Source organism: Phyllobates terribilis, unplaced genomic scaffold, assembly GCF_046119375.1.
Source record: "Phyllobates terribilis strain yellow unplaced genomic scaffold, ASM4611937v1 Scaffold_4__5_contigs__length_816908805, whole genome shotgun sequence".
Classification (NCBI taxonomy): domain Eukaryota; kingdom Metazoa; phylum Chordata; class Amphibia; order Anura; family Dendrobatidae; genus Phyllobates; species Phyllobates terribilis.
Window position 1 is genome coordinate 718304913 of NW_027362764.1, and position 26035 is coordinate 718330947.

The 26035-nt window shown below is 39.9% G+C and overlaps 1 protein-coding gene across 48 annotated transcripts in view; it reads left to right on the forward strand.

Moving 5' to 3' along the window:
- RIMS2 (regulating synaptic membrane exocytosis 2) overlaps positions 1-26035 on the forward strand; it is a 659880-nt gene that overhangs the window by 472567 nt on the left and 161278 nt on the right. For 14 of the 48 annotated variants that reach the window (XM_073679714.1, XM_073679725.1, XM_073679733.1 and 11 more), the window contains 4 exons: positions 1224-1377; positions 11379-11447; positions 14116-14269; positions 18796-18912. In XM_073679714.1, coding sequence (XP_073535815.1) covers positions 1224-1377; positions 11379-11447; positions 14116-14269; positions 18796-18912 — 494 coding nt within the window. Of the gene's footprint in view, positions 1-1223; positions 1378-7779; positions 7807-11378; positions 11448-14115; positions 14270-18795; positions 18913-23542; positions 23609-24333; positions 24442-26035 lie in introns of all 48 variants that reach the window. The other 34 variants (XM_073679706.1, XM_073679709.1, XM_073679704.1 and 31 more) reach the window with 9 other exon arrangements.

The window sequence follows — 26035 nt, forward strand, 5'->3', positions numbered from 1 at the left end:
GAGAAAACGCCGGGAGGACATCGGAAGGTAAGTATAAAATTTATTTTTTATTTTTTACCATTCTTATTCTTTTTTTTTTTAACTAACTTGGTGACACTACTATAAATCCATGCCGGTTGCATGGATTTATATAGTGTGATCAAGTTGTCAATCACTTTTCCAAGTGATGCTAAAATCGCTTGGAAAAGCGCTTGATAACCCACATGCAGAAATGAATGCAAAAACACTTGACAAACGCTTCTACCTGGCGGGAAAAACGCATGTAAAATCCGCATGCGTTTGTCCTGCCAGGGAGAAGCGTAAAAAATATGCAGCATTTCTGCATGTGGGCACTTAGCCTTATAAGACATTTCATAGCTTTCCAAAATTCTTATGAAAACATTTACAGCACATCCTGCATTGAAGTACTGTACACAATTTATTATATATTTTAGGAGTCGGAGTCGGTCCATTTTATACCAACTCCATCAAAATGGACTCCACAGCCCTGCATTTAATGCTTAGTGCAAACGTGTTTATACCAATGGGGGAAATTGGTGTACTTGGATGTTTGCTCTCTATTTTTTCTGATGCTTGATTCCCAGTAATGTAATTTTCCTCTATGACTGATCTGCAATGTATTACAATTTTTTCTCAATAAACCTAAAAAAAAATCACCAGTAAATGAAGATCCTGAATTCATTCTTTTCTGTCGAGTTTTAAGAAATGTTTCTTTTCAGCGGTTCCTTCATTTTTTTTTTAAGTAACTCAGGTTTGTAAAATTAGGGGCTGTATAAGGTACAGATCCAAGTTCCTCATATAGCCAAAGATAAGTCCTCCAAAGTCCCATAGTAAGATCTTCCCAGTAATTCAGAAATTTTAGTGTATTACAAATAATCAATATAACAGCTTGAGAAAGTCAAAAAATATTCTGTATCACAAGAGTTGCCGTTTTGCAGTAGCTCTGAGCCACCGGCTGAGGACCACTGCGATACCGGATGGGTATGAACTTTTTTTTGACACTGAAGGAATCAGATAACATTAAAAAAAAGACTGAACAGAACTTACGGCTCCTTTGGTAGAAGAAAGAAAATGACTCAAGGACTTTTTTTGGGGGGGATAATTTTTTGGTGGAAATGTCATCATCATTAATGGTCATGTTTAATATTTCTCTAATTTCCTTTCTGTTCCTATGCTTGTCCTTACCGGTGTCTACTGACTTCTTTTCTTCATTATTCCCACAGATTCTAATTGAATTAGAAACTGCACTTTTAGATGATGAGCCACATTGGTACAAGCTTCAGACGCATGATGTGTCCTCATTGCCACTACCCCACCCGTCCCCATTTATGCAACGGAGGCAGATGCACGGGGAGAGCCCAACTAGAAGATTGCAAAGTAGGTCTTCAGGAGTAATTAGTGCATGTGTGGTACCTAGAGACCCAATCCTTGACATTACTTTTTTGATTAAGAAAAAATAAATCCTGCTTTTCTTTCTTATGCTAATTACACTTTTTTTTTTTTTTTTTTACTCTGAGCTAAAATAATGAACGAACATTGGAGGGAAATGTATGATCCGAGAGTCAGGGGGTATTACAACATCTTCATGTTGTGGCCGAACATTAAAAGTCTAAAGTAGATAAATGTCTGAAAATATTGTCTAGTCGACAAGCTGATGTCGATCCCTTCCCCAAACAGCTGAGTGAAAGAAGGATCAGGCATGTTGGATGTTAATATGCCTCATCTTGAGAGTTGTCACGAAGAATCTTGTTTCCCTCTCCCTTTTGAAATAAAACTTGTTTGGGTACCATAACTGTTGGCAAAACAGCTTGTTTGGCTGACAGCTCTTCTAGCATGTTACGTTCTAACCCCAAAGTCATAAGTACATAAAAGCTGACTTTTATGTGGCCTCTGAAGAAGGGGATCCAGAACATATCGGACATAGGGACCCTCAGTACACAGGGTTTATATACAAGTCATCCCATCCTAGGTGTCTAGGGGTATGTTATAGTTAACCAGCACAAGAAAAGGGGCATATTTTAATCTTTCCTATGGAGGCCACTTCTGTCCCGTATACACCACTGTCTGACCCCCTCTCAGCAGTACCAACACGGTGACTAATGGGCACTGACCTGGTGCTAGATCTTTTACGTAAAGCCATCTTTCCAAGTAATACATGCAATTGTTTAAAAGGGGTTTTCCAATAATAAAAGCTGAGTTACACACCCTCCGAAGGTCCAGCGCTTCCTTTGTTCTGCTACCTCCTGTTGATGGGCTGCAGCAGGGTAAATCGCTTCCCCTGTTCTGCTACCTCCTGTTGATGGTCTGCAGCAGGCTCCAGCGCTTCCTCTGTTCTGCTACCTCCTGTTGATGAGCTGCAGCGGTGGTATCATGCACATGGCCACTGCAGCCAAACACTGGACTCAGAGGCTTTTACCATCTACATCATGTGCATTGCAGTTGTGACGTCACCGCTGCAGCTTGTCAATAAAAACCGTGGGCAAGGGCAGGGCGGCATCGCTAGACCTGTGTACTGTTAGCTGCTCTTGTTTTTCAATAGCTCAAGCATAAAATTGTGAAAGTGGAAAATCCCTTTAAGCACACAGCATTTCACCTCGTATGTGCGCTGTGACATAGGATGTCATGTCTGTGTCACACTTCCATGCATGCTTTTCTTTACACGAGTTCATTGAATAATTACAACTTTGTGGCCTGGTTATACTGGGAAATTCATGTAATTTTCTTCGCTGATCTGCCAGACCGATATCATCCAGTGTGAACAGGTCTTTCACTTTCCATACGCTTATACCAGATTTAGAATGTGGTATAGTATATGAATATTATATTTACCTTTTTATATTTCATTTATTTGTTTCTCTTGTTTTCCTAAATCAAGGGATAGATCTCTCCTGGTTTCCTTATATATCTTTAGAGAGGTTGGAGTTTTGTTTTGCTGATACAGAATTACTAATCTCCTGCATAGACATAGATATAAAAGAGAACATATAGCCACCACTAGAGGGAGACTGGGAGCTTAATGTATACAGTTATACTGTACCTGTTATATCCTCAAATGCTATTAGTCTGTAGAGGTTACTGCCTTAGTGAAAGCTCAGCTACTGGGAAAAAAAAAATTCATCCCGAGATTCGCCAGCTTTCAGTCATAGAGGTGCTCTGCAGCGCCTACAGTCTTCGTTCAGTATACAGTGAGTGGCGTCTGTAAGCTCGTCCGGACACTTTGATTGACAGGGCGCTCTGCAGCGCATCTAAGTACAGTGATGTTGTGAGCGATGACCGTAGCCACTTCTTGCCCACCTCTTTGACTGAAAGCCGGTGGCTTCTGGGAAGAAATAAGTTCATTTTCTCCCTGTAGCCACGTTATCAATAAGGTGACCCGGCAGCATTTTATCGCTATTAACCTGCAGATTACGTTAACTTTATATCTGCAAGCTGGTAGCATTTGGGGATATCACAGGTTCCCTTTAAAGTCAGTAATAACACAGTATAAGTGTAATTCCTAAGCTTCCCCTACTGGTGACTGAAGGTAGCCGGCTTGTTATCTTTTACATCTACATCTGTGCAGGGGAATTAGAGCTCTGTATTAGACAAACCCTGATCACTAAAGAGATATTAGGAAATTATAAAATTAATAAAAATTGAACATTCACTTTGCTTCCATTTGGAACAATCCTTAAAGAAGCACTCTCATCAAAATTGTTATCCTCGCAATCATATTATATAGCGCTGTGTACTTACAATTGCTCTTTTTGCCCTTCTACCCAGTTAATTTTTTTTCCATTAGGAAATCACATGATTAAAAACTGACTAACTGAATCCTTCTAAGCACTATGTAGAAACAGGAGGTCAATTTTACTTGTATGAGTCATAAGTCACTGCAAAAGTTCCTGGCAAGGAGGAGAGAGCAGCTGGGTCAGAAGTTGAAAAGGGGAATGATAAATGCAGAAACAAGAGACTTCCTGCTTCTACATTGAGCAGAGAAAAGAGAATAATTAACTGGGTAGAAAGGCAAAATGAGCAATTGTGAGTACACAGTGCTGTATAATATGATGACTGCAATATATTAAGAGGATAAGAATTTTCATGGAAGGAGGAGTGCTTCTTTAAACAGCCTACAAAACCTATTTTATGCAGATTGGCATAACCCCCACCATTTTTGTGGCACAGATCAGATGATAAAGTTTTGTAAAAATATGAGACCGTTGACAGGAATGATGTGATGGTGCTCTGCAGATTTTAGTGTCACTTAACAATGTCAAGTCCTTGTCCTGCTATTGGCACCGCCCTCCTCTGACGATAAGTCAATTCATGCTGCCCAAACCGCGGGCGGCATAAATCCGAGCCTGGTTGCGCAGTAGCAGCCAGAGATGTTTTTCTCTGGAAATCTCTGGAGTTTCAGAGAAAACTTAAAACAAACTCCGATCACTAAAGTGATATTAGAAAATTTATCAGATGGCGCGTTTTAGCAAAAAACATACCTGGCTGCCATTGCACAGACTGGCTCTGATTTGTGCTGCCCGCAGTTTGGAGCAGCATGAATAGACAGGTTTTAAGAACGTTAGCTGCACTTACAGCTAGGAGAGGGCTCTAATCCCAAAAAATGTAAATCAAAACACAAGAAAACACAATAAATAACATATAAAAGGTAATTATACTATGTTTAGGATGCTATATAATTTGCCTGTAAATTGCATTCAGTTCTCCATTCAAGATCATATGAAGATCTCGTACATGCAGTCACAGTGCTCATTGGTAGTCTGGTCTGTTATAAGTGATTAGCTATGCGTGTATCATCCAATCAAATTCACAATGGAGCATGGGGGTCACACCATAAGTTTGTCCCCTTTTATGCCCATATCAGCCAGAGATGCAGATGTGTTATGTGCAGCATGAGACGGGGCATTATCATGCATGAAATGATCTCGATGGTCCAGATGGATGGAGTGGAGGATGGCTGGTTGATGGACACCCCATGCAAACACGGCTACAGCGCCAACAAGGAGGAGGTGGAGTAATGTTTTGGGCTGGAATCATGGGGAAAGAGATTGTCGGCCCTTTTAGGATCCCTGAAGGGGTAAAGATGAACTCCATAATGTATGTTGAGTTTCTCAAACAGCACTTCCTTCCATGGTTCAAGAAGAAGAACCGTGTATTCCGCAGCAAGATCATTTTCATGCATGATAATGCCCCGTCTCATGCTGCACATAACACATCTGCATCTCTGGCTGCTGTGGGCATAAAAGGGGACAAACTTATGGTGTGGCACCCATGCTCCCCTGACCTCAACCCCATTGAGAACCTCTGGAGCATCATCAAAAGGAGTGTCTATGATGGCGGGAGGCAGTTCACATCTAAGCAACAGCTCTGGGAGGGTATTCTGTCCTCATGCAAAACAATTGTAGCAGAGACCATCCAAAACCTGACAAATTCAATGGACGAGAGCGTTCAGAAGCTCCTTTCGAACAAGGGGTCCTATGTGCAAATGTAACATCACCTAGAATAAAGTTTTGAGTTGAAAACTGTTTGATTTCAGTTTCTAATAACCTGCTAATGCTTATAATTTCAAAAATGACCATTTTTTTGTTCTTTATTAAAATGAAAAGGTTGAAAACTCTGCTGTGCATAATAATTTGGAACATGCATTTTGAGTGCAGTTTGAGTTTTTATTTTTTTAAAAATATACTGTTATCATAGGCAGTTTGTACAAAAACCTTTCAATTGTACTCTAATAGTTATTTGACTGGAAAATTACAATGACTGCAATTCATATAGGTAATTTGGGAAAATCTGAGAAAATATTATTTGCATAATAATTTGGAACACAGTGTATTAACAAAGTGAATGTAAGCGGCTTCCAATCCCCTGCTCTTCCCCAGTCTATTTGCCTTTCTTTAGCTGCACTGATATCAGAATGTACCAATATGGAGTACAGATGATGACAATGATGGGTCATCTCAGTTTGGAGTACAGATGATGGCAATGATGGGTCAGCTCAGTTTGGAGTACAGATGATGGCAGCGATGGGTCATCTCAGTTTGGAGTACAGAGGATGGCACTGATGGGTCAGATCAGTTTCGAGTACAGATGAAGGCAGTGATGGGTCAGCTCATTTTGGAGTACAGATGATGGCAATGATGGGTCAGCTCAGTCTGGAGTACAGATAGTGGCAGTGATGGGTCAGCTCAGTTTGGAGTACAGATGATTTCAGTGATGGGTCAGCTCAGTTTGGAGTACAGATGATGGCAGTGATGGGTCAGCTCAGTTTGGAGTACAGATGATTGCAGTGATGGGTCAGCTCAGTTTGGAGTACAGATGATGGCAATGATGGGTCAGCTCAGTTTGGAGTACAGATGATATCAGTGATGGGTCAGCTCAATTTGGAGTACAGAGGATGGCACTGATGGGTCAGCTCAGTTTGGAGTACAGATGATGGCAGTGATGGGTCAGCTCATTTTGGAGTACAGAGGATGGCAGTGATGGGTCAGCTCAGTTTGGAGTTCAGAGGATGGCAGTGATGGGTCAGCTCAGTTTGGAGTACAGAGGATGGCAATGATGGGTCAGCTCAGTTTGGAGTACAGATGATGGCAATGATGGGTCAGCTCAGTTTGGAGTACAGATGATGGCAATGATGGGTCAGCTCAGTTTGGAGTACAGATGATGGCAGTGATGGGTCAGCTCAGGTGCTGACCCATTACTGTCATCATCTGTACTCCAAATGAATACGTTCTGATATCAGTGCAGCTGAAAGCAAATAGACTGGGCAAGAGCAGGGGTTTGGAAGCCGCTTACATGAATTATTTTTTTTACAGGAGTAGAAACAAATCTAATAAAGTGATCGGTAAATTTTCATAACTTTCCATGCTGGACAAAATTATTAATAAATAAAAAGAAACTTTAGTTACTCTTTAAGATTTTAGGGACGCCATTCTGGGAGGATATTGACAGTGGTTTGTACAGCCACACTCCCTCTACGCCCCCTGTATTTGCATTTGGATGTTGATCTTCTTTTGATGACGAGCATCTTTCTGGGATCTTTCTGGGAGGTTTGATGAGAAGTACCAGGTGTTGGAGAGCTCTCTCCTTTTTCTGGAAGCCTCCTGGACATTCCGGGAGAGTTCTCAAGTATTCTTGATTACCCTGCCACCTCTTCACCCCATACATCTACTCCCCTGCTCTGGGGCACCGTACAGCCAGATCATTGATCCCTATAGTACAACTGCTTACTGTAAACACTGCTGCTTGCTCTGATGTGTATGTCAATCAAGTAGAAATATCAGTGTGCAGCACAGTGACAGCACGTTTACTATAGAGACCTGGGGTCACTTCTATTCCATTGACTGGTCCGCAGTAGATGACAGCGTTTACTTGCCTTTAGACCCCTGCTATTGACTGTGTTGATCGACTCGGTCTGAGCTTGCCAGATCAGCTGTCATCACAACCATTGTCGCTTTATTTTCCATTGCCCAGTTTTAGTGCGTACACAGCTAAGCTGCTGCGTAAAGCAAACTTACATGGGACTGCATGCTTTATAGAGTGCAATTATTTTTATTTACCATTTTCAGGAAAGCTATGGTATGCAGCGGAGATATTTACAATAAGATTATTCCAAAATTCCTATATTTACCAATATAAAAATGCAGCAATGATTTTATAACATCCAAAAATGTAATTATAGAATTGACATATTATTACTAGAATTAATGTATGTTATCTCTCCGCTACATATTTGATTTCATATTGATCTTCCCTTGACATCAGTTCATATTAATATTTGTTTTCCAGATAGAGGCCCATATTCATATAATTCAGGTAACTCCAGCATGCGAGAGATCATTATGCATGTCATCATATGCACAGTATGGTATAACCTCAGCAAGCTGCCATTTATATCATACGGTGTCCATATGTTCTATGTTATTGCCAGAATCCTTCCTTCCTATAGTTCACCTTGCTTGCTTGATGCCTACCTACTACCTAAGTATTTACCATATATAGAAGGTTAAAATGTGCAAATGTCTGAGTAAAATTAATCCACCGCCTTATCCTCGGGCAGGTTCTTAGGAGGCAGGGAATGACACATGGAATTATACGCCCCCTTGGAACCTGTATCCCCCGCCCATGGATTTATCCGCCCTCTTAGAACCTGTACCCCCGCCCATAGATTTATCTGCCCACTTAGAACCTGGACCCACCGCCCATAGAGTTATCCACCCCCTTAGAACCTGTATCCCCCGCCCATGGACTTATCCGCCCCCTTAGAACCTCTACCCTCCGCCCATGGACTTATCTGCACCTTTAGAACCTGTATACCCCGGCTATGGACTTATCCACCCCCTTAGAACCTGTACCCCCCCCATGGATTTATCCGCTCCCTTAGAACCTGTACCCTCCACCCATGGAGTTATCCACCCTCTTAGAACCTCTACCGTTCGCCCATGGACTTTTCCGCCCCTTAGAACCTGTATACCCCGCCCATGGACTTATCTGCCCCCTTAGAACCTGTATACTCCAACCATGGATTTATCCACTCCCTTAGAACCTGTACCCCCTGCCCATGGATTTATGCACCCCTTTAGAACCTGTACCCTCCACCCATGTATTTATATGTCCACTTGAAACCTGTATCCTCCGCTCATGCACTTATCCGCCCCCTTAGAACCTGTACTCTCCGCCCACCGACTTATCCGCCCACTTAGAACCTGTATACCCCGCCCATGGATTTATCTGCCCCCTTAGAACCTGTACCTCCCGCCCATGGATTTATCCGCCCTCTTAGAACCTGTACCCCCTACCCAAATATTTATCTGCCCCCTTAGCACCTGTCCCCCCCCCCCGCCCATGGACTTATCCTCCCCATTAGAACTGGTACCCCCACCCATAGATTTATCTGCCCCCTTAGAACCTGTACCCTCACCCATTGATTTATCTGCACCTTTAGAACCGGTACCCCCTACCCAAATATTTATCTGCCCCCTTAGCACCTATCCCCCCCGCCCATGGACTTATCCGCCCCATTAGAACCGGTACCCCCACCCATAGATTTATCTGCCCCCTTAGAACCTGTACCCTCACCCATGGATTTATCTGCCCCCTTAGAACCTGTACCCTCACCCATGGATTTATCTGCCCCCTTAGAACCTGTACCCTCACCCATGGATTTATCTGCCCCCTTAGAACCTGTACCCTCACCCATGGATTTATCTGCCCCCTTAGAAGGCCTGCGTTTTGCAGAGTGTTCATTTAAAGGGCAAGTAATCTAAAATGCAAACTAATGTGGATATCTTGTAAAATCTTGTAATAAAATAGCAATATCTGATGGCTTCCCTTCTTTCCTTCGATCCCTGATCCCTTTCATATCATGCTGGTCTTTATCAATATGAATTGTAATATGTTATAGATATTAGTACTGTTCAGGGAATCCATTCCTATTGGACACAGTCAACAAGTAAACCCCAAATCATACCTCTCACAAGGAAACACCAGAACCATTTTAATGTGAAGCCAATTAGCCTCTCAGTATTTTGGGAGTCTATGGGAATAACATGCACACAAAATGGGTAGTCATGGTCCCATGACTGCTGTGTCACAACAGTTACCACTAGATGATTATTTTTTTATCTTATGAGCCTAATGGCCCATTTAGACAAGCAGACCCAGGCTGTTAAAGCGGTGCAATGGGCTAAAAAAGCAATAATGAGAACAGAACAATCACTAAAACGATAGTCCTGTCTCCATACAGTATCTAGTTCTCCTTTTTCTCATTTGGCCTATTTAAATCCTACGAACACTCCTTCCTTGATTATTGGCTGGTGTAAATGGGCCATAATTGAGGGATCTAATCTAAAATATCTGATAACCTGCAAATCTCAAGCCATCGTTATCTCAACTAATCAAGGAGTCAAACCAAATGGTAGATGGAGCATTCATAGTCCAGTCATTACTGTACTGATGTTATGGAACATCACAAGTAGTAGTAGTTAGAGATTTCCTATGCACCCATTGATTTGAAAAGGTAGACCACTATTGGGTGTACTCTTTGCAACTTTCCATACCTTTTTGTGGATTCCATTGCAGGTATGCCCACTTCTCTCATTGGAACCAATTAATTCCTGAGATTAACAGAGTCCAATCTGCTGAATAAAAGAGTCAATTGTTGGAAAAACAAAAACACAAAGAAAAAAACAACAACTTTCCCTTTCAGTTATTTGTCATAATATATATAGGTGTATTGCAAAAGTATTAGAACCAACACACCACAACATGTTAATATCCAGAGTATTAACAACTGAGACACACCCAATGCAATAAATACCAACAAACAACATATTGTGCACTAAAGTCTCATCAAACTATAATTGTTATTGAAATTATTAAAAAAGATTAAAGGTAAAAAAGCAGAGTAACACAATGGAGGACCATGTGTATAACATAGATATTCAATGTAATATCTATTATTTAATATGCAAAGTATGCTTTTCCAATAACTATGAGTTATATATAGCAGATGATTGTTAGCATGTATAAATTATACCATAGTGGAGACATAAGTGTTCAAAATAAGCAATAGTAAAGAACTTACATTTTATAGTGGGAAAGACTGATATGACATATGGCCCTGGCGCCCCAACGCGCGTTTCATCCTAGCTTTGTCAGGGGGTGTGACCCCCCCCAGACGAAGCTAGGGTAAAACGCGCGTTGGGGCGCCAGGACCATATTTCATTGTTTTTCTCTGCTTTTTCACCTTTAATCTTTTTTAATAATTTCAATAAAAATTATAGTTTTATGAGACTTTAGTGCACCATATGATGTTTGTTGGTATTTATAGCAAAAGTATGCAGTATTCAATTATATCTACTATTATATATAACTATTATTTTACGATACGACTTTTCTTCACATATACAGTCCTTATGGCTCAATACTACAGGTACTTCATGTGCCACCATATGTTGCTGAAATAAAGCACCTTATTACAGATGTAATATATGGCTTATGGTATAAATAGGTACAGTAGCACTCTCTGAACTACAGTAGGTGTTATTTTATGGCTCCATGTAATTAAGGAGTACAGGGTTATAACAAGCTCACATTAATAAATACTGAGTGTATTCTACTATTATACTGTACACGGTATTATAGGTCACACATAACATAACACTTCTGCTCAGGGTGTTTCTGCTAATTGTGTTTCCTCTAATAACAGGTTTTGACTGCTCCCCTACTAATCTTCGACATTGCTACCCTACTTTCCTAAGTATCTTCTCATAGTCCTTAGTTTTAAATTGTTTTTTTTTTTCACTTTTTTATATACGAAACCTTTGATTTACCAGATATAAGTGGAAATTAGATTTGAAGAACTGTTCACTGAAAATTCTTTGCAGGATCCAAGAGAATAAGTGACAGTGAAGTGTCTGACTATGACTGCGATGATGGAGTCGGGGTTGTGTCAGGTAGGAATTCTAAAACTTTTGTAATCTGCTTTTCTTCAAGTGCATTGAACGAGTGAGATGTTTAGCTGGAGCTTCATCCCTTCAGATTTGATATGTACGAGGTCATGTATAAGATTAGGTAAAGGAGGGAATTCATTAGGAGAGCAGGTTCTTCGGTAAATGCAAAAATTGTCAAAAATTCTCTAATCTGCGACCTGCAACTCACCCTGCTTATAATGTCTGAGTCTTCAATATTAGAGTTAGCTGCCAAGAAGCCTTGTCCAGACAAGATATCAAAACGGCAATTTATCCTTCTTTTTATTCACTGAACTAGCAGGTACACATAACCAATAATAATGATATTTTTCTGTACATGACGCCAACATGATCTGCGGCACTTCATAATTCTGATGGTACTTGTACAAATAAAATCATAGTAAATGGGAAGTCCAGTTGTAAAAATTATTTCCAAAGGACTTTCATTGAACCATACACATCTGTTTTAAAAACGGATCTGTGTGTAGGTTGTGAGATCCGGAGGATGTCGTATTCTTCTTTTTGCGTACTAGTCTCGGCCACTAGAGTCTATTGGGGTTCCATGAATCTTTACTGGTCCATGTGTTGTCCATGTAAAACAAGCGGACAGCACCCAGACCCATGAAGTTTTATTGATCCATGCACTCATCTGTTTGAAAAGAGGCTTCATGTTCGGTCCGTCAGACTCAAAGCACATTGAAGTCTTTGAGGGGCTCCTTTAAAAACTGATAAAAACAGAAGCCAAAAGTCCTGATTCATTAAAGGAATCTGTCAGTAGAATCAACCCTTCTTAGCCGTATATATAGACATGTAGGTCATAGGAAGGTAATAAAATGATACCTTGATATCTGCGATCTGATGTCTTATTCCAGAGAAATCCACACTTCTCTTAATATGTAAATGAGCTGTTAAGATCTATGGGCCGGACATAGATCTCTCTGAGAATCTGCCTCCAGAGCTATTTTAAATGAAAGAGGGTGTCACTAGAGATGGGCGAACCGGAACAGAAATGTACGGCGCGGCATTCGTACCAGTCACTGTTCGAGTCTGAACGCCGAACATATACGTTCTCCTGAAGTCCGTTGCAGTGTTTGGGGTAAGTCCATGGACGAGAGAGACCATTCTTTTCAATGGGGTTCGGGTTCTGGTGGAAATAAGGGGACTGTTCTGGTACCTGAACCGAACTTTCTCAAAAGTTCGGGTCAGGTACCAGAACCCAAACTTCCACCGGTCCGCCTATCCCTAGGCGTTACCAGTGTGAGACATGTAATGACTGACAGTCGGCTCTCCTGATCTACATGTCTCACACTGGTAACGGCCCCTTTCATTCATAATAATCTCTGGAGGCAGATTCTCAGGGTTATCTATGTCCGGCCCATAGATCTTAACAGCTCATTTATATATTAAGAAAAACTTAAATTTCTCTGGAATAAGACATCAGATTGAAGATATCAAGGTGTCATTTTATTCAATTTTCTATGACCTGGGTGCCTACACCTATTTGTGATGACACAGACAGAAGTCTGAGGATAAGTTGATCATTGGCAATATTTGTCATATTATTTGTACCAGTTGAAGTCCAGCCCAGGTGATTGATCAATGCAGAGATAAATCATAAATAAATATATATCAATATAATCAATATAAATAAATAAATATAATTCAGCAATTTATAGTTTTAACTCATGGCTTTGACCAGAACTGCCATTAATGATCCATGTGAAACCTCTAGTATATTACCCTCATTCTCCAAGCCCTGTACGTAATTGTCACCCTAGGTATGGAGAGAACCCAGCAAATCCCCGTGTTTGTGTGGGTTTCCTCTGGGTTCTCCGGTTTCCTCCCACACTCCAAAGACATACTGATAGGGAATGTAGATTGTGAGCCCCAATGGGGACAGTGACAATAACGTCTGTAAAGCGCTGTGGAATTAATGGCACTATATAAGTGAGTAAAATAAAATAAATAAATAACGACGGGAAGAGGAAAGGGAGCCCTACCACTAGGGAAAGGGAGAGTGGAGACCCCTAAACAAATCTAAACAACAAACTCTAACTCCCCTATAGACTCTAAATAGGTTCTGCACCTATCGCCGAGCAGGAAATCTAGCCCTAGCTGACCCTAAGGCTAGGCCCTAGGTAGGGAGCGGGAGGGGTGAGCACTAAGTCAGCCCCACTAAAGACTAAAGTACACACAGGGAAAACAAACAGGGGAATACACTTAGCACCAAGATGACATCAGAGAAAGCACGGCAACAATCCATGAAGGAACTCCAAGGTAATTCTAGTCGACTTCTAGAATTCCAAGCCTGAATAGGTATAACACGCTATCACCAGCAACTCTCTGAGGATCTGAGGGTATTTAAGGACACAGCAAAGAAATGCTGATTAACAGCAGAAGGTGAGGATACATCAGGGTCCTAAAGAGAGAGGAATCATAAAAGTATCAGGGAGATGTTTGTAAGGCCAAACGCAGCGACCTTCTCTAGCCGGACACCGTATGACTGTCTGTCAACTTTGACACACCTGTGACAGTAATATAAGCATGGCTTCCCACACTCATACTTCCCTGTGCTATTCTCCTTGTGTCTTCACTTAGAATAACTCAAACTTAACGTCTTTCTCTTTTTCTTTTTTTTTTTCACTTTTCGCAGATTTTCGGCACAATGGTCGTGATATGCAAAGTTCAACATTATCCGTACCAGAGCAGGTCATGTCATCGAATCACTGTTCTCGGACAGGATCCCTCCATGTAGATAGTATAGGTCGGACTAGATCCTGGTCTCCTAGTGTTCCACCTCCTCAAAGGTACTGCCTGTTGCTTAAACAAAAAAAATTCTACATACTCTCTCATTGCTTGCCTTGGTTTTTGGAATAACGTATCTTTGCCAGAGATGACTTTTTATTAACTATTGGAAGTATATATCCTTTACCCTATTTTTTACGTATGCATCTGTTGTTGCGGTAGCTATATTTTATAACTTTACAGGTTGATTGAGATTCGATAAAGAAGTTCAATGTGCTAAAAAATAAAATGTATGATAGGTGTTTATTGAATATCCTGTATTGTACGGTAGGAGGTGTCATTGCAGATTACATTTCTCCTCATTCTAAAAAATATGTTAAACCTCCTAATGTCTATAAATTGAGATTTCCAACCTGTAGGAATACATGCACCTCAACTTATTCCAGCCAACTTTGCAACAGTCAAGGTGTTGGATCCTTGGAAGGTAGACAAGGACATCAATGGTCATCAATAATAACTTCATAGTGTCTGGTTATGCCCTAAGGTCTGTCTGTTCTTCCTTAAATCTTAATTCTAAAACTTAACAATTCTGCGCCATTTTTCTTTGGATTTCGCATTGTGTTGTTTCTTAGTTTTTCCTCCTTGAAGTGTATGAATAAATTAGGGAGGTGTTCCTATTGTCCAATAAGAGATGACGAATTGGGACAAGCCCACTTTGATGGTAACAGCCAGTTGTCCGTTTATTAAAAAGATATGTCGGAAGAATAATAGAGGAATGGCACAATGTGGAATTATGAGAAAACATAGATCAGCCTTTTACAGGGAATGAAAGTATTTACTACTGTGAGATGTTCCCATCTTGCTGGTCACACAAGGTACAATTGCTGCTCTTGAATGGAGAAAACTTAAAATTAGATTTTTATTTTTTCGGATCAAAGTTAAGAGTATGAGTCATCAGAAAAAGATAAATTGCTTAAATTAGATTTTTAAATTGAATAAATAAAATAAATATATATTCTTTATATGTTAGATATATACTGTATTTATATATTCTTTATATATTAGATAATATTTAAAATGAAAAAAAAAAAAATATATATATATATATATATATATATATATATATATATATATATATATACTCACCATTTTTTCATACTATCTAATATACCTATATAAAAAAATATATATTTTTTTTATTTATTCAACATAAAAATCAGATTTAAGCAATTCTTCATTAAAAAATTGTTTGTGCGTGTATATAAATGATATATATATATTTTTTATTTCAAATTATTATCTAATATAGCCATATATATATATATATATATATATATATATATATATATATATATATAATATATATATATATATATATATATATATATATATAAAAAAATCTGAAATCTTGCACACTGGCCACTAGGCCGTGACCCAGTCGTATACTTTCTTTTCTGAACAGAAGACTTTTCAGCAATCTCATTATCATTACAGACAGGATTATGACAGATGACTGTATACATAGAAACCACCATTCCCAATAGTTGATGTCACAGCTCACCCCCCCCCCCCCCCGATCATTAAATATTTTAACACAATTCAGTAGGGTCTGAGTCAGTCTTTTGCTGCTAATGTGCATGTGCCTAACAGAAAGTAAGAGTCTAATATTAGACCTAATGGCCAGTGTGAATATTGAAGATTTTTTATATAGATCCTTAGATCTTAGTCAAAACAGTCAAAAGTTACAGAAAAAAAGTTAGGATTATGACCTTTGGACTTGACAACTTGAGTCATTAGTCAAATTAAAAATAAATCTGGTGAAAAACTTAATTGGCCAGCCTAAACATATCTATCTTAGGTATGGGAATGTTATTTATTAGTCTGTTGCTTCAATTCCTGTTGAAGTTTAAAGAGTTCTTCCACCTTTTTTTGTTACTTACATGTATGTATTTAGGGCTAAAAATAATTGTTTGCATTGGTATTTACTTAAAAATTTACACCTATAAAAATTGTCTTTTGCTGTCAGCAGAATGAGTTAACTGAGTATCCAGCAGTGAGCTCCTTCTAACGGTCTGACAGGAGAGTTGGTGACTCTTTTATCAGTCCTATTCTGAGCTCTCAGCTGATTTCTGACCAAGTTGAATGCAAAGGGAAATAAAGAGCCCATAAAATCCAACATTTTTAATGAAACCTAATTGCAAAAAATAATTTTTAGCCCCAAATAGTATTATATTTTTTGCATGATGGTAGCTGATGCCTTAACTTGTAGAACCGAAATGATAAATGTTCGATTTGTTTGTAAGGGGGACATTTAAAAATAAAAAAAAAAGTAAATTAGCTCATAGGGTGGAAGTGCGGAGAACCTGGCGGAGTCTGGTGAGTATTTATGCTGTGTCTGATATATATTATGTCTCTCCACTGTATATTAGTGTAATATATTATATATGTCCTACTTATTATGGATCCCAGTAACTAAGAACAAGTTTTGAGATGCAGAGAATTTTTTTTATTCTTTTAGGTTTATGCAAAATTGTATGTTTTTTGCAATGTACAGGGGTCTGCAGCATAGACTGTTACATGTGCAAAGGTTGAATGATTGATTATTTGCCTGTATACATTGCTATGTCCCTGTCATGGGAACATGGGGTATGTTGATATTGCCTGCAGAATGACGTGGTCTTTGAATGTCTTGGTGCAATTGTACGTAGGATACTTAGGACAGGTTTTATGCTCAACTGGTATGGCCCTAGTTAAAGGAATGAGCCTAATTAGGCAATGATCAGGGAGCCCCATAAGACAACCTGCCAATGTCCTTAAAGAGTAACCGTTGTTTTAATTTTTATTTCATAAACCAATAGTACACAGGAAAATGAAAAACTATGTAATGTATCTTATCAGAGAAATCTGCTTCTTTCTCCTCCCAGACTGATCTTTCACTCTCAAAATTTTCAATTCCCGGGTAAAATCTGTCTACAGTGAAGACAGACTTTCCCATTACCGTGATAGGAGATGACAGTTAGTGCTGATGAGATTCTATGTAGGAGGGAGGAGCTAGAGACAGAGCTCCTCCCTTCTACATAGAACTTAATGAGCACTAACTGTTATCTCCTATCTCAGTATTGGGAAATCCTGTCTTCACTGTAGACAGATTTTATGGGGAATTAAGAATTTTGCGAATGAAAGATCAGTCCAGTCCTGGAGGAGAATGAAGCCGATTTCTCTGATAAGATATATGGCAAAGTTGCTTCTTTTCAGGTGTACTATTGATTTATGAAATAAGAATTACTCTTAATATAAATATTAATAAATATAGTCACCTTCATAGTTGTTTTTTTATCCCTAAATTCATGTATATTTTTGCTAAAAATCATTTCTTTTGCTATTGGGTTTCATTAAAAAGTTTGCATCATTTTCTCTCAATTGCATTTGTTTTGCTGGCTGCACAATGAGTTTTCTGAGAATTATTCAGCCAGCTCATTCTGACAGGAGAGTTTATAACTCAGTATTTTCTCAGGAGTGGGAGCCAAAACCAGGAGTGGGTGATAAATGCAGAATTGGTGACTTGTTTCTATTATACCTTTTCTCTGATTGTTCCTCACCTGGTTTTGGCTCCCACTCCTGAAAAAAAATACTGACCGAATACTGACCAAATACTGATAGTGGGGTCGTGGCCTTACTTTTCTTCTTCTAGGCTTCTCTCAGCTGATTTATGACCGACGCAACTCTCATCTTGCCATAAATCAGTACAGAAAAGCTGTGAAGAAGGAAGACAACAGTTACAAACTCCCTGTCACAAAGAGCTCACTGATGGATTTTCAGTTATCTCGTTCTACAGCAGTCTATAGACAGTGCAAGACAAAGACTTTTAATGATGTTTATAAGAAACCCAATTGCATAAATTATATTTTAGCTAAAAATAAATGTAAAGTGCAGGTAAAAAAGAATGCAATGATGCTGTCCATATCCTTCAAGTTAATTTGCAGTTACTGCAATGTTGCTGAAGACATATGAAGCTTTACAGGGTACACATTGGAATCAGTGCGCCCTCTTGAGACCATCTACATGAAGCCGATTTGGTTTAATCATATATTATATGGGCAGAAAATAATTAAAATAGTCACATGTAATACTGCATTTACCCTGTAGCGGCCACTGCAGAGCAAACAAGCAGCCAGTGACCAATCTTGGGTGGTGAGATCAGTCGATCCCCTTTATTAGTTTATTAGCGATGGATAAACTTTAAACATACATTTATTTCCTTAGAGCCAGTGCTATTACATTGCCATATCGTCGACATCTGTGGTTCCTTGTTTTATAGGCAGGTTATAACATTATATTATAATATATATATATATATATATATATATATATATATATATATATATATGTATATATATATATATATATATATAGGCATAATAATGACTATAATTATCAATGATATTGTATAAAACATTAGTCCGTATTGTTTAGGTGTCAGCTACACACAACATGTATGTCTGTAATAGGGGTGTGCAGTATTAACTGTAGTTTGTCGAGCCGCCCAGGGACCATGACTCTGGAACTGACAAGCTTCCCTTTCTTCCAGTAGGAGTTTGGAACAGGGACCAAGAGCGACAAGATCTGGCCCTGCACAATACAATGTCATGGGCAGAGTGGAAAGACATCGTGTATTAGATAACCACTACTCCCCAGACAGAGAAAGGTAACTAAAGAACATAGTAGAGGCCTTGAATAGCAAATATACTATATCCTAGAGAGGGCTAGAGAATAAAGGGTTATTCCCATCTTTATAGATGGATATTTTTGGACAGTGCTTGTAAATGCAAGCAATTTTGCAATTTATTGCTTGTTAAAATTTTCAGCCGTTCTTAAGATATTAACACTTTTTTGTTTTGTTTACAGCTCGTTGCCTTGGAGACCGACCACCACTGCTAGACAGCAGAGCATATGTGCAGTGCTTATGAACTCTTTTCTATTCTGTTTTGAAGCTGGAAAATATCGCTATAGCGCACTATTACCCCCTAATCCCAGCCAGCTTCAGTGCAGCGCTTACAAGCAAGTCAGCGACAGCAACTGTGGTCGGTCGCCAAGGCAACGCACTGTAAACAAAGCCAAAAGAACAGAAAAGTATTAATATCTCAGGAAGGACTGCACATTTTAATAAGCAGTGAGTTGCAAAAGTGCTGGCGCTATCCATCAATACGTATCTATGGAGATGGGAACAACCATTTTTTATTCTAATGGATCTGACGTAGACCTTTAATGACTGTTCTGTGATTATATCTGGATGCAAATGTAGCAGAGCTGAGATCACCAATTGTAGCTGAGCTGAGTTTGTCCTTTGGTACGCAGCACATTGTGATACCATGTGTTAAATGGAGATTTACATAGGACTGCAGGTAAAACTAATCTACTGTATGTTATAAGAATGGTGAGTTCTGCTACATCTGTACACTTTGCTTTGCATGCAGCAGCACAGTGATCGCACTATGCCAGTATAATGTATTAATGATAGTTTTATTATGTAGGGACAGCAGTAGTGAGTGATAGTAGGGCGGACGGTGTGTAGATTGGGTTTGTAGTCATTTCGCTCTGTAATGTGGTAGATTGTATTTGCATGGATAATGCCTATACCTACCAATGTGCTGCTCCCTCGAAGGGTTGGTATCCTGCCCCACTAATGGTGGGTCGATAAAATATGTTCAGCAGTGTCTTTATTATTCCGCAGGAGGGAGACGTTTTATATTGTTTTGATAGCTCCAATTTTTGGACTTAGTTAAAATTAATTAGGACTTATTTCATTAATATAATACAGTATAGTTACTGCAAATGCTCCCTGTAATTACAAAACTATTCCTCTGGTTGCAAGATGAACTTTTTCTTGTAAAAAAAATTGGTTCCACAAAGACTTAAAGGGAATCTTTCACCAGGTTTTTGCTACTTCATCTGAGAGTAGCGTAATGTAGAGACAGAGACCCCGATACAAGCGATGTGTCACTTAGTTTACAGGGTGCAGCAGTTGTGATATATCAGGGATTTTAGATGTGGTATGTAGCAGAGCTAAGAAAGCTAACCCCGCCCACACCTGTGATTAGCAGCTTTATGTGTACATTGTATACTAACAGTAAGCTGCTAATTAGTACTGGAGGTGTGGTTGGACCAGGATGCACCTGGAAGCTAGTCCGGCAGTGATAATCTCCTGCTCATAAAACATTCATTGTATTGAAACAACAGCACACAGCCTAATAAGTGGCACATCACTGAAATCAGTGTCTCAGCCCCTACCTCATGCTGCACTCAGATTTCCGAGCAAAAACCTCCTGACAGATTCCCTTTAAATTCTTCTCCTGTGATGTGAAGGACTGATATTGTTATATTCACAGTGAAATGCTCATCAGAATGGAGCGGTGGCCACACATGCACATCAGTACTCCATTCATTTTTTATGGGGCTGTCGTAACAGGTGGAGTACCATAACTCCGGTTATCTCCAGCGGTCCCAGATAAAATGGACCAGTGGCTCAGCTATGAAGCCATTCTGATTGGGCATTTCAGAGATCATTGAGGGTCATCGTTGTACCCCCTTTCCCCCCGTCAGCTCACAATCAGGGTTGCCAATTTGATTCTTTTATTTTTTTCTGGACATGTCCAAAAGTCACAGCCAACATTTTTAATGAACACATTGAAATTTATGAAAACCATAATAAAACATTCATTTGTTTAATTCTTTATATGAAGACATCCGCTCTCTAATCGCTGGGAGCCGTAAAATGATGATTATTACTTCTCCAACTGCAAAAGAAAAAATCACGAGAAAGTCACATTTTTTAACGGACGAGCGAAATAAGTACCGTATTTATACGGACTGTCCAAAAATGTTCCATTTTTGTTGGCAACCTTGCTTTTAAAATTGGGAATAACCCATTAAAGGGGACCTTACAGTTGCCATAAATATGTAGTTATTTTGTGTAGATGCTTGAATCTTTTGTTTTTATTTTGTTCCTGCGACTCTTCTTTCCTCAGATATGGATCCCTCTTTCCTTAAAGGGAATCTGTCAGCAGGTTTTTCTATGTAATCTGAAGGCAGCATGCTGTAGGGGTTAAAACACAGATTTCAGGGATTCCTCACTTACCAAGCTCAGTGGTTTTGTTTGCTTACCATGATTGTTTTAGCACCAGGAGCTTATCATTGCTGGGATACAGCAGCCTGTGCCTCCTGGTCGGACAACGCCCCCTGCTGTGATGAGCACATCACTGTCTATGGACTTTGTACATACAGAGCCTGGTGGGGGCGGGGTTGGCTGTACTGTGGGCGGGGTTATCTTCCTCAGCTCTGCTTCTTTGCTAAATCTAAAAGCTCTGATTGTGTGAGAACGGCTGCACCCAGTAATCTAAGTGACACATCCTTGGATTCAGCTGCTCTTTGCTTACACCAGGCTGCTCTCAGATGAGGTAGCAAAAACCAGCTGACAGATTTTCAACTCTTCTTTATGGGTGGTTTCACCACACCCAGTTGGATAAAAAAGACTAGATTTATATACAGGCAAGAGGGGGCCATATCTCAGGAACTGAACGATGCAGGAATAAAAAATAAGAAATTCCAGATTCAAGAGAGCAGCAGCATTTACACCAGGTTAAAAAAATTAAATATTTTATGGCAAGGGACAGGTCCTGATTAGAGTAGAGTCAAAAGTGTCCAGTTTTGCTCTTATTTTATTCCTACTATTCCTCCGAGTGTTCAGTTTTTTATTTCTTTTAAAGTCCATCATACATTTCCAGAGCTTTTTTTATTTAATGCCAATTTTTATGGTCTTACTAAGATCACAATATAATTATGCAGCGCAGTCTAAAGACACGCCCCAGAGGATCCTGTGAGAAACTCCCCTTTAGTATAGACCAGAAAAATTAGCACTAAATAAAAAGGGCCATTTCTCTGAAACCATATGGCGGATTTATAAAAAGAAAAACAATACTCAGGTGATCAGCGGAAATAAAAAAAAAACAACAAAACTGGCCACTTTTAGCCTGATGCCACTTTAAATGAGTATTCCCATCTCCAAGATCCTATCCCAATATGTAGTAGGAATAATAATAATAATAATAATAATAATATTAGCAAATACTTCCAATTAGAAATGTAGTATAGTTCTTCTGATTCGCTATGTCTCTTTCCTCATGTGCAGGGCATTGCAGGACCTTAGGTATCCATGGTTATGACCACTGATATAGTGACAGTTAGTTGGCTAGTTGCTAGTGGTTGTAACCATGGATACCTAATGCCTGCACATGAGGAAAGAGACGGCGAATCAGAAAAAACTATGCTACATTACTAATTGGAAGTACTTGCCAATATTAATAGTATTACACCTACTACATATTGGTATAGGGTCTTGGAGATGGGAATACCGCTTTAAGGATACAAACAAAACAACCCTGTTCAGCCATGATACAGCCTATAAACACACCTGTTTCATGGCATGGCTGCACCTTGGACACACAGGGACAGCTAAACTTCTGTGTGCCTTAAGGAGGCAATTCCTTACATAACACCAGCTCCGGCTGGCAGAGCATTGGATACTTGACTCCAGTGGTGTAACTACAATGGGCTCAGGGGGTTGCAGTTACACTTGAGCCTTGAAGAAATCAACAAACCATCTGTTCTGGTGGAAAGATAGACCATGCAAAATCAAGAAGGTTCTGGCACTCACGTAAGTTTTGTCAAATAAAAGAATCAAGAAAAAACCTGACGCGTTTCAGCCCATCCAAAGCTTTCATCATGAGCTGAAACGCGTCCAATTTTGTCATATAAAAGAATCACCTGTACGCCGGGACCTTCTTGACTTTGCACTTGAGCCTTGAAGCCTAAGGGGGTCATATGAGAAGACCAGTACTGTTAAAGATCCTTGATAGTTAGGGGTCCTGTTTGAGATTTTGCATTGGGGTTTATGAGCTTCAAGTTACGCCATTGCTTGGCATAGTATTTTACCGCATAAGTCGGAAGACCGGCTTAGAAAGTAAAAAATCTCAGGTTAGTCTGTCAGGCATTATTGATGATATACGTGCCTGCATGACAATGTATATAACTGTGTGGAGTGAAGTTGGATATCCTAGTGAAAAAGGTAAGGCTGGTCACCTCTGTAAGACTCTGGTCTACGTCTAGTCATCAGATTGCAGATCATGAGTAAAAGTTCTTCTGTTGGGAATACCCTTCCGAAAAGCAGTTGACATGTAGATCTCCCTATCCCTTGGTCCTACCGTTCTTCTGAAATAGTGTTCTTCTATCCATCACTTCAATATCTCAATGTTCTTGTCTTTTTTTTGCCACCTCTCTAGTCATTATCTCACACTACCTCGCACCAGATTCAGTCAGTCCTTTGACCATCATCTAAGAGAACCAAGGTATAAATTGTGTGTATGTTAAGCCATCCAAATGTGGTGCCTGTGACCCATGCTGTGTGACCGACTATGGGAACATAGGACACCAGCCTTGTGTGATGCACCCTCCCTTAACGTTTAGGTTTATCCTTGGTAGACCCCCTACAGGGTAGAGCTAGACAGCTCGTGCCATGAGACTAATCTCAAGCTATGTAGCTTTCTTTTTCTTTTTTTTTTTATGTTTTTCTCTAATTTGTTGAAGGAAATGTTTATCCGAGCTGGCACCATCAATGGTTGGTGAATAGACGCATTGAATTGCAGTGATTGTACTATTTAGTGCCTTCCTATAGGACATAGGTCACACATTGTTTCACGTGGCACAAGTAACTGTGTAGCTCTTACCTTTTTGATAGCCATGAATTACCCTCTGTTGTATGGAGTATATTAAGCTACATTCTTACCCCAAGCTATATGTCTGTATTACTATAACATCTCGAAGGGGTGGTTTACTATGCTGCATTCCCATGAGTGTTGGTTCTGATAGCAAAATAGCTGCCTGTACCCGATAGACATCAAGGGCGCTTTAACCCATTGCATGATCCCTACTGGTGGGTTCGGTAGCATAACTGATGCCAATCCGCTCTCCCGCTGTGTGTGGTTTTGTGTTTTCTGGTTTGATTTTGCAGTGATTTCCTATTCTGATTGTCAACATTCAAGGATAATGAGTTCATTGTCCCATTTCTTGCCAGCACGGATCACCCCATGTATCCTATCTTTTGTGAAGATGCTATCCGATTGCTGCGTTCCCGTAAGATGTGCCGTACTTATTCTGAGGGTGCTTACAATGATCTTGAGAGGTATACTTAGTGTGAAACATAGACCAGCACCTCCATGCTGTGTGCGCTCATATATGTGGCTCATCATATATATGTGGCCTATGCACACAGTAGTTCATAGTCTTCTGCATGGAGTGTACGTGTGTGTTTTGTTTTTATATGTATTGGCGTTTTCGGGTTGTAGTATGGGAGCAGTGTCACTGTCCTTTGACAACCTGATGCTTATACTGTTGTTTTGTGTTTGAAGGGGGTGATGAATAAGTCTCTGTTCACACTCACAAGACCGCTGAGGCCACGCTAAAGCTTTCATCAGAGTTTTGACAGAAAAAATAAAGCGCAGAAAGGCTACTTTTTCATTTACACACAATCATAGTTGGGCTATCCTTCACCCTGGGCAATAATTCAGGCCCCTTTATCTACTATAATACCCTGGTGAAGGCAGAATAGCTTGTTGGTGCATCCAGCATATCCCCTGCCAGTCTCTCTGTATATATCATGGTAGCGCATGTTAAAGGGGTCAGGCTGCAAATTGCACATAAATAAATAAAAGGGGTTATCCAGGTTTTTGGATGAAAGTTTGCAGTTACTGTGACTGCAGACTTCTGAATCCTCATAGCGTGCGCACTACACACTGTCAGGATTCTCTGAGAGCAGTCATGTGGGTCTCTCGCAAATAAGCGATTTACATACTTCCGGCCACATTCCGACTAGACGTGTCCAACCTCACTCAATACAAGTGAATTGAGCAAGACCAAGCATGTCTAGTTGGCACATAACTGCATGTATTCAATTCATGTGATCTCTTTCCGCCGGCATCAGAGAATCCTGACCGTGTGTAGTGCATGCGCTGTGAGGATTCAGAAGTCTGCATTCACATAGAGCGACTGCAGACGTTCATCTCAAACCTGGACAATTCCTTTAAGATTGTAGACTGATAATTAGTGGAATTTTATTCAGTAAGGGTGCAGTCAGACGGCCATATAGGTCGGACTGAGATCGTAACGCAATGCTCGATTTGCCTGGTGGCTCATCCGACCCGAATGTGATGACTGCCTAGAAATACATGGAGCTGGGTTTGGGAGAGCCGCCGGCCATTCCAAGCATTGCGTTCCCATATCGGTCCGATTTATACGGCCGTCTGACTGCGACCTTAAAGTAACCACTAACATATGTATAGATCATGTTTTCTATGTTAAATGTGTCAATAGCCTTTTATGAGAATCTACAAGATTTTAAAAAATATTTAAAAGTTTGGTAACAATTTAAACTCAAGCAGTCTGAGTTCTTAGATTCACATCCTTGATGTCCAAATGATAATTTCTCACCAAGGTTCTGTAGACCCCAAAAAGAATGGTTTAATGAGAGCATGGTTGGACTAACCGCATACTGCGATGTGTCAACTGACAGCCATGTGCCATGCATGCCGTATACCAGTACCCAACAAAATGGACATGATCCAAATCCATTCTGCATCCTCCACTAATGTGTGTTGGAAAACCACTGTCTGCAAAGTTTATATCCCATGTAAGGGCAAAAAATCAACCAAAGATGAAAGGGCACAGCTTCTGCTACTCCATTATAAAGGCTCGGCTGGTCCACAGGGGAGCAGATGAAT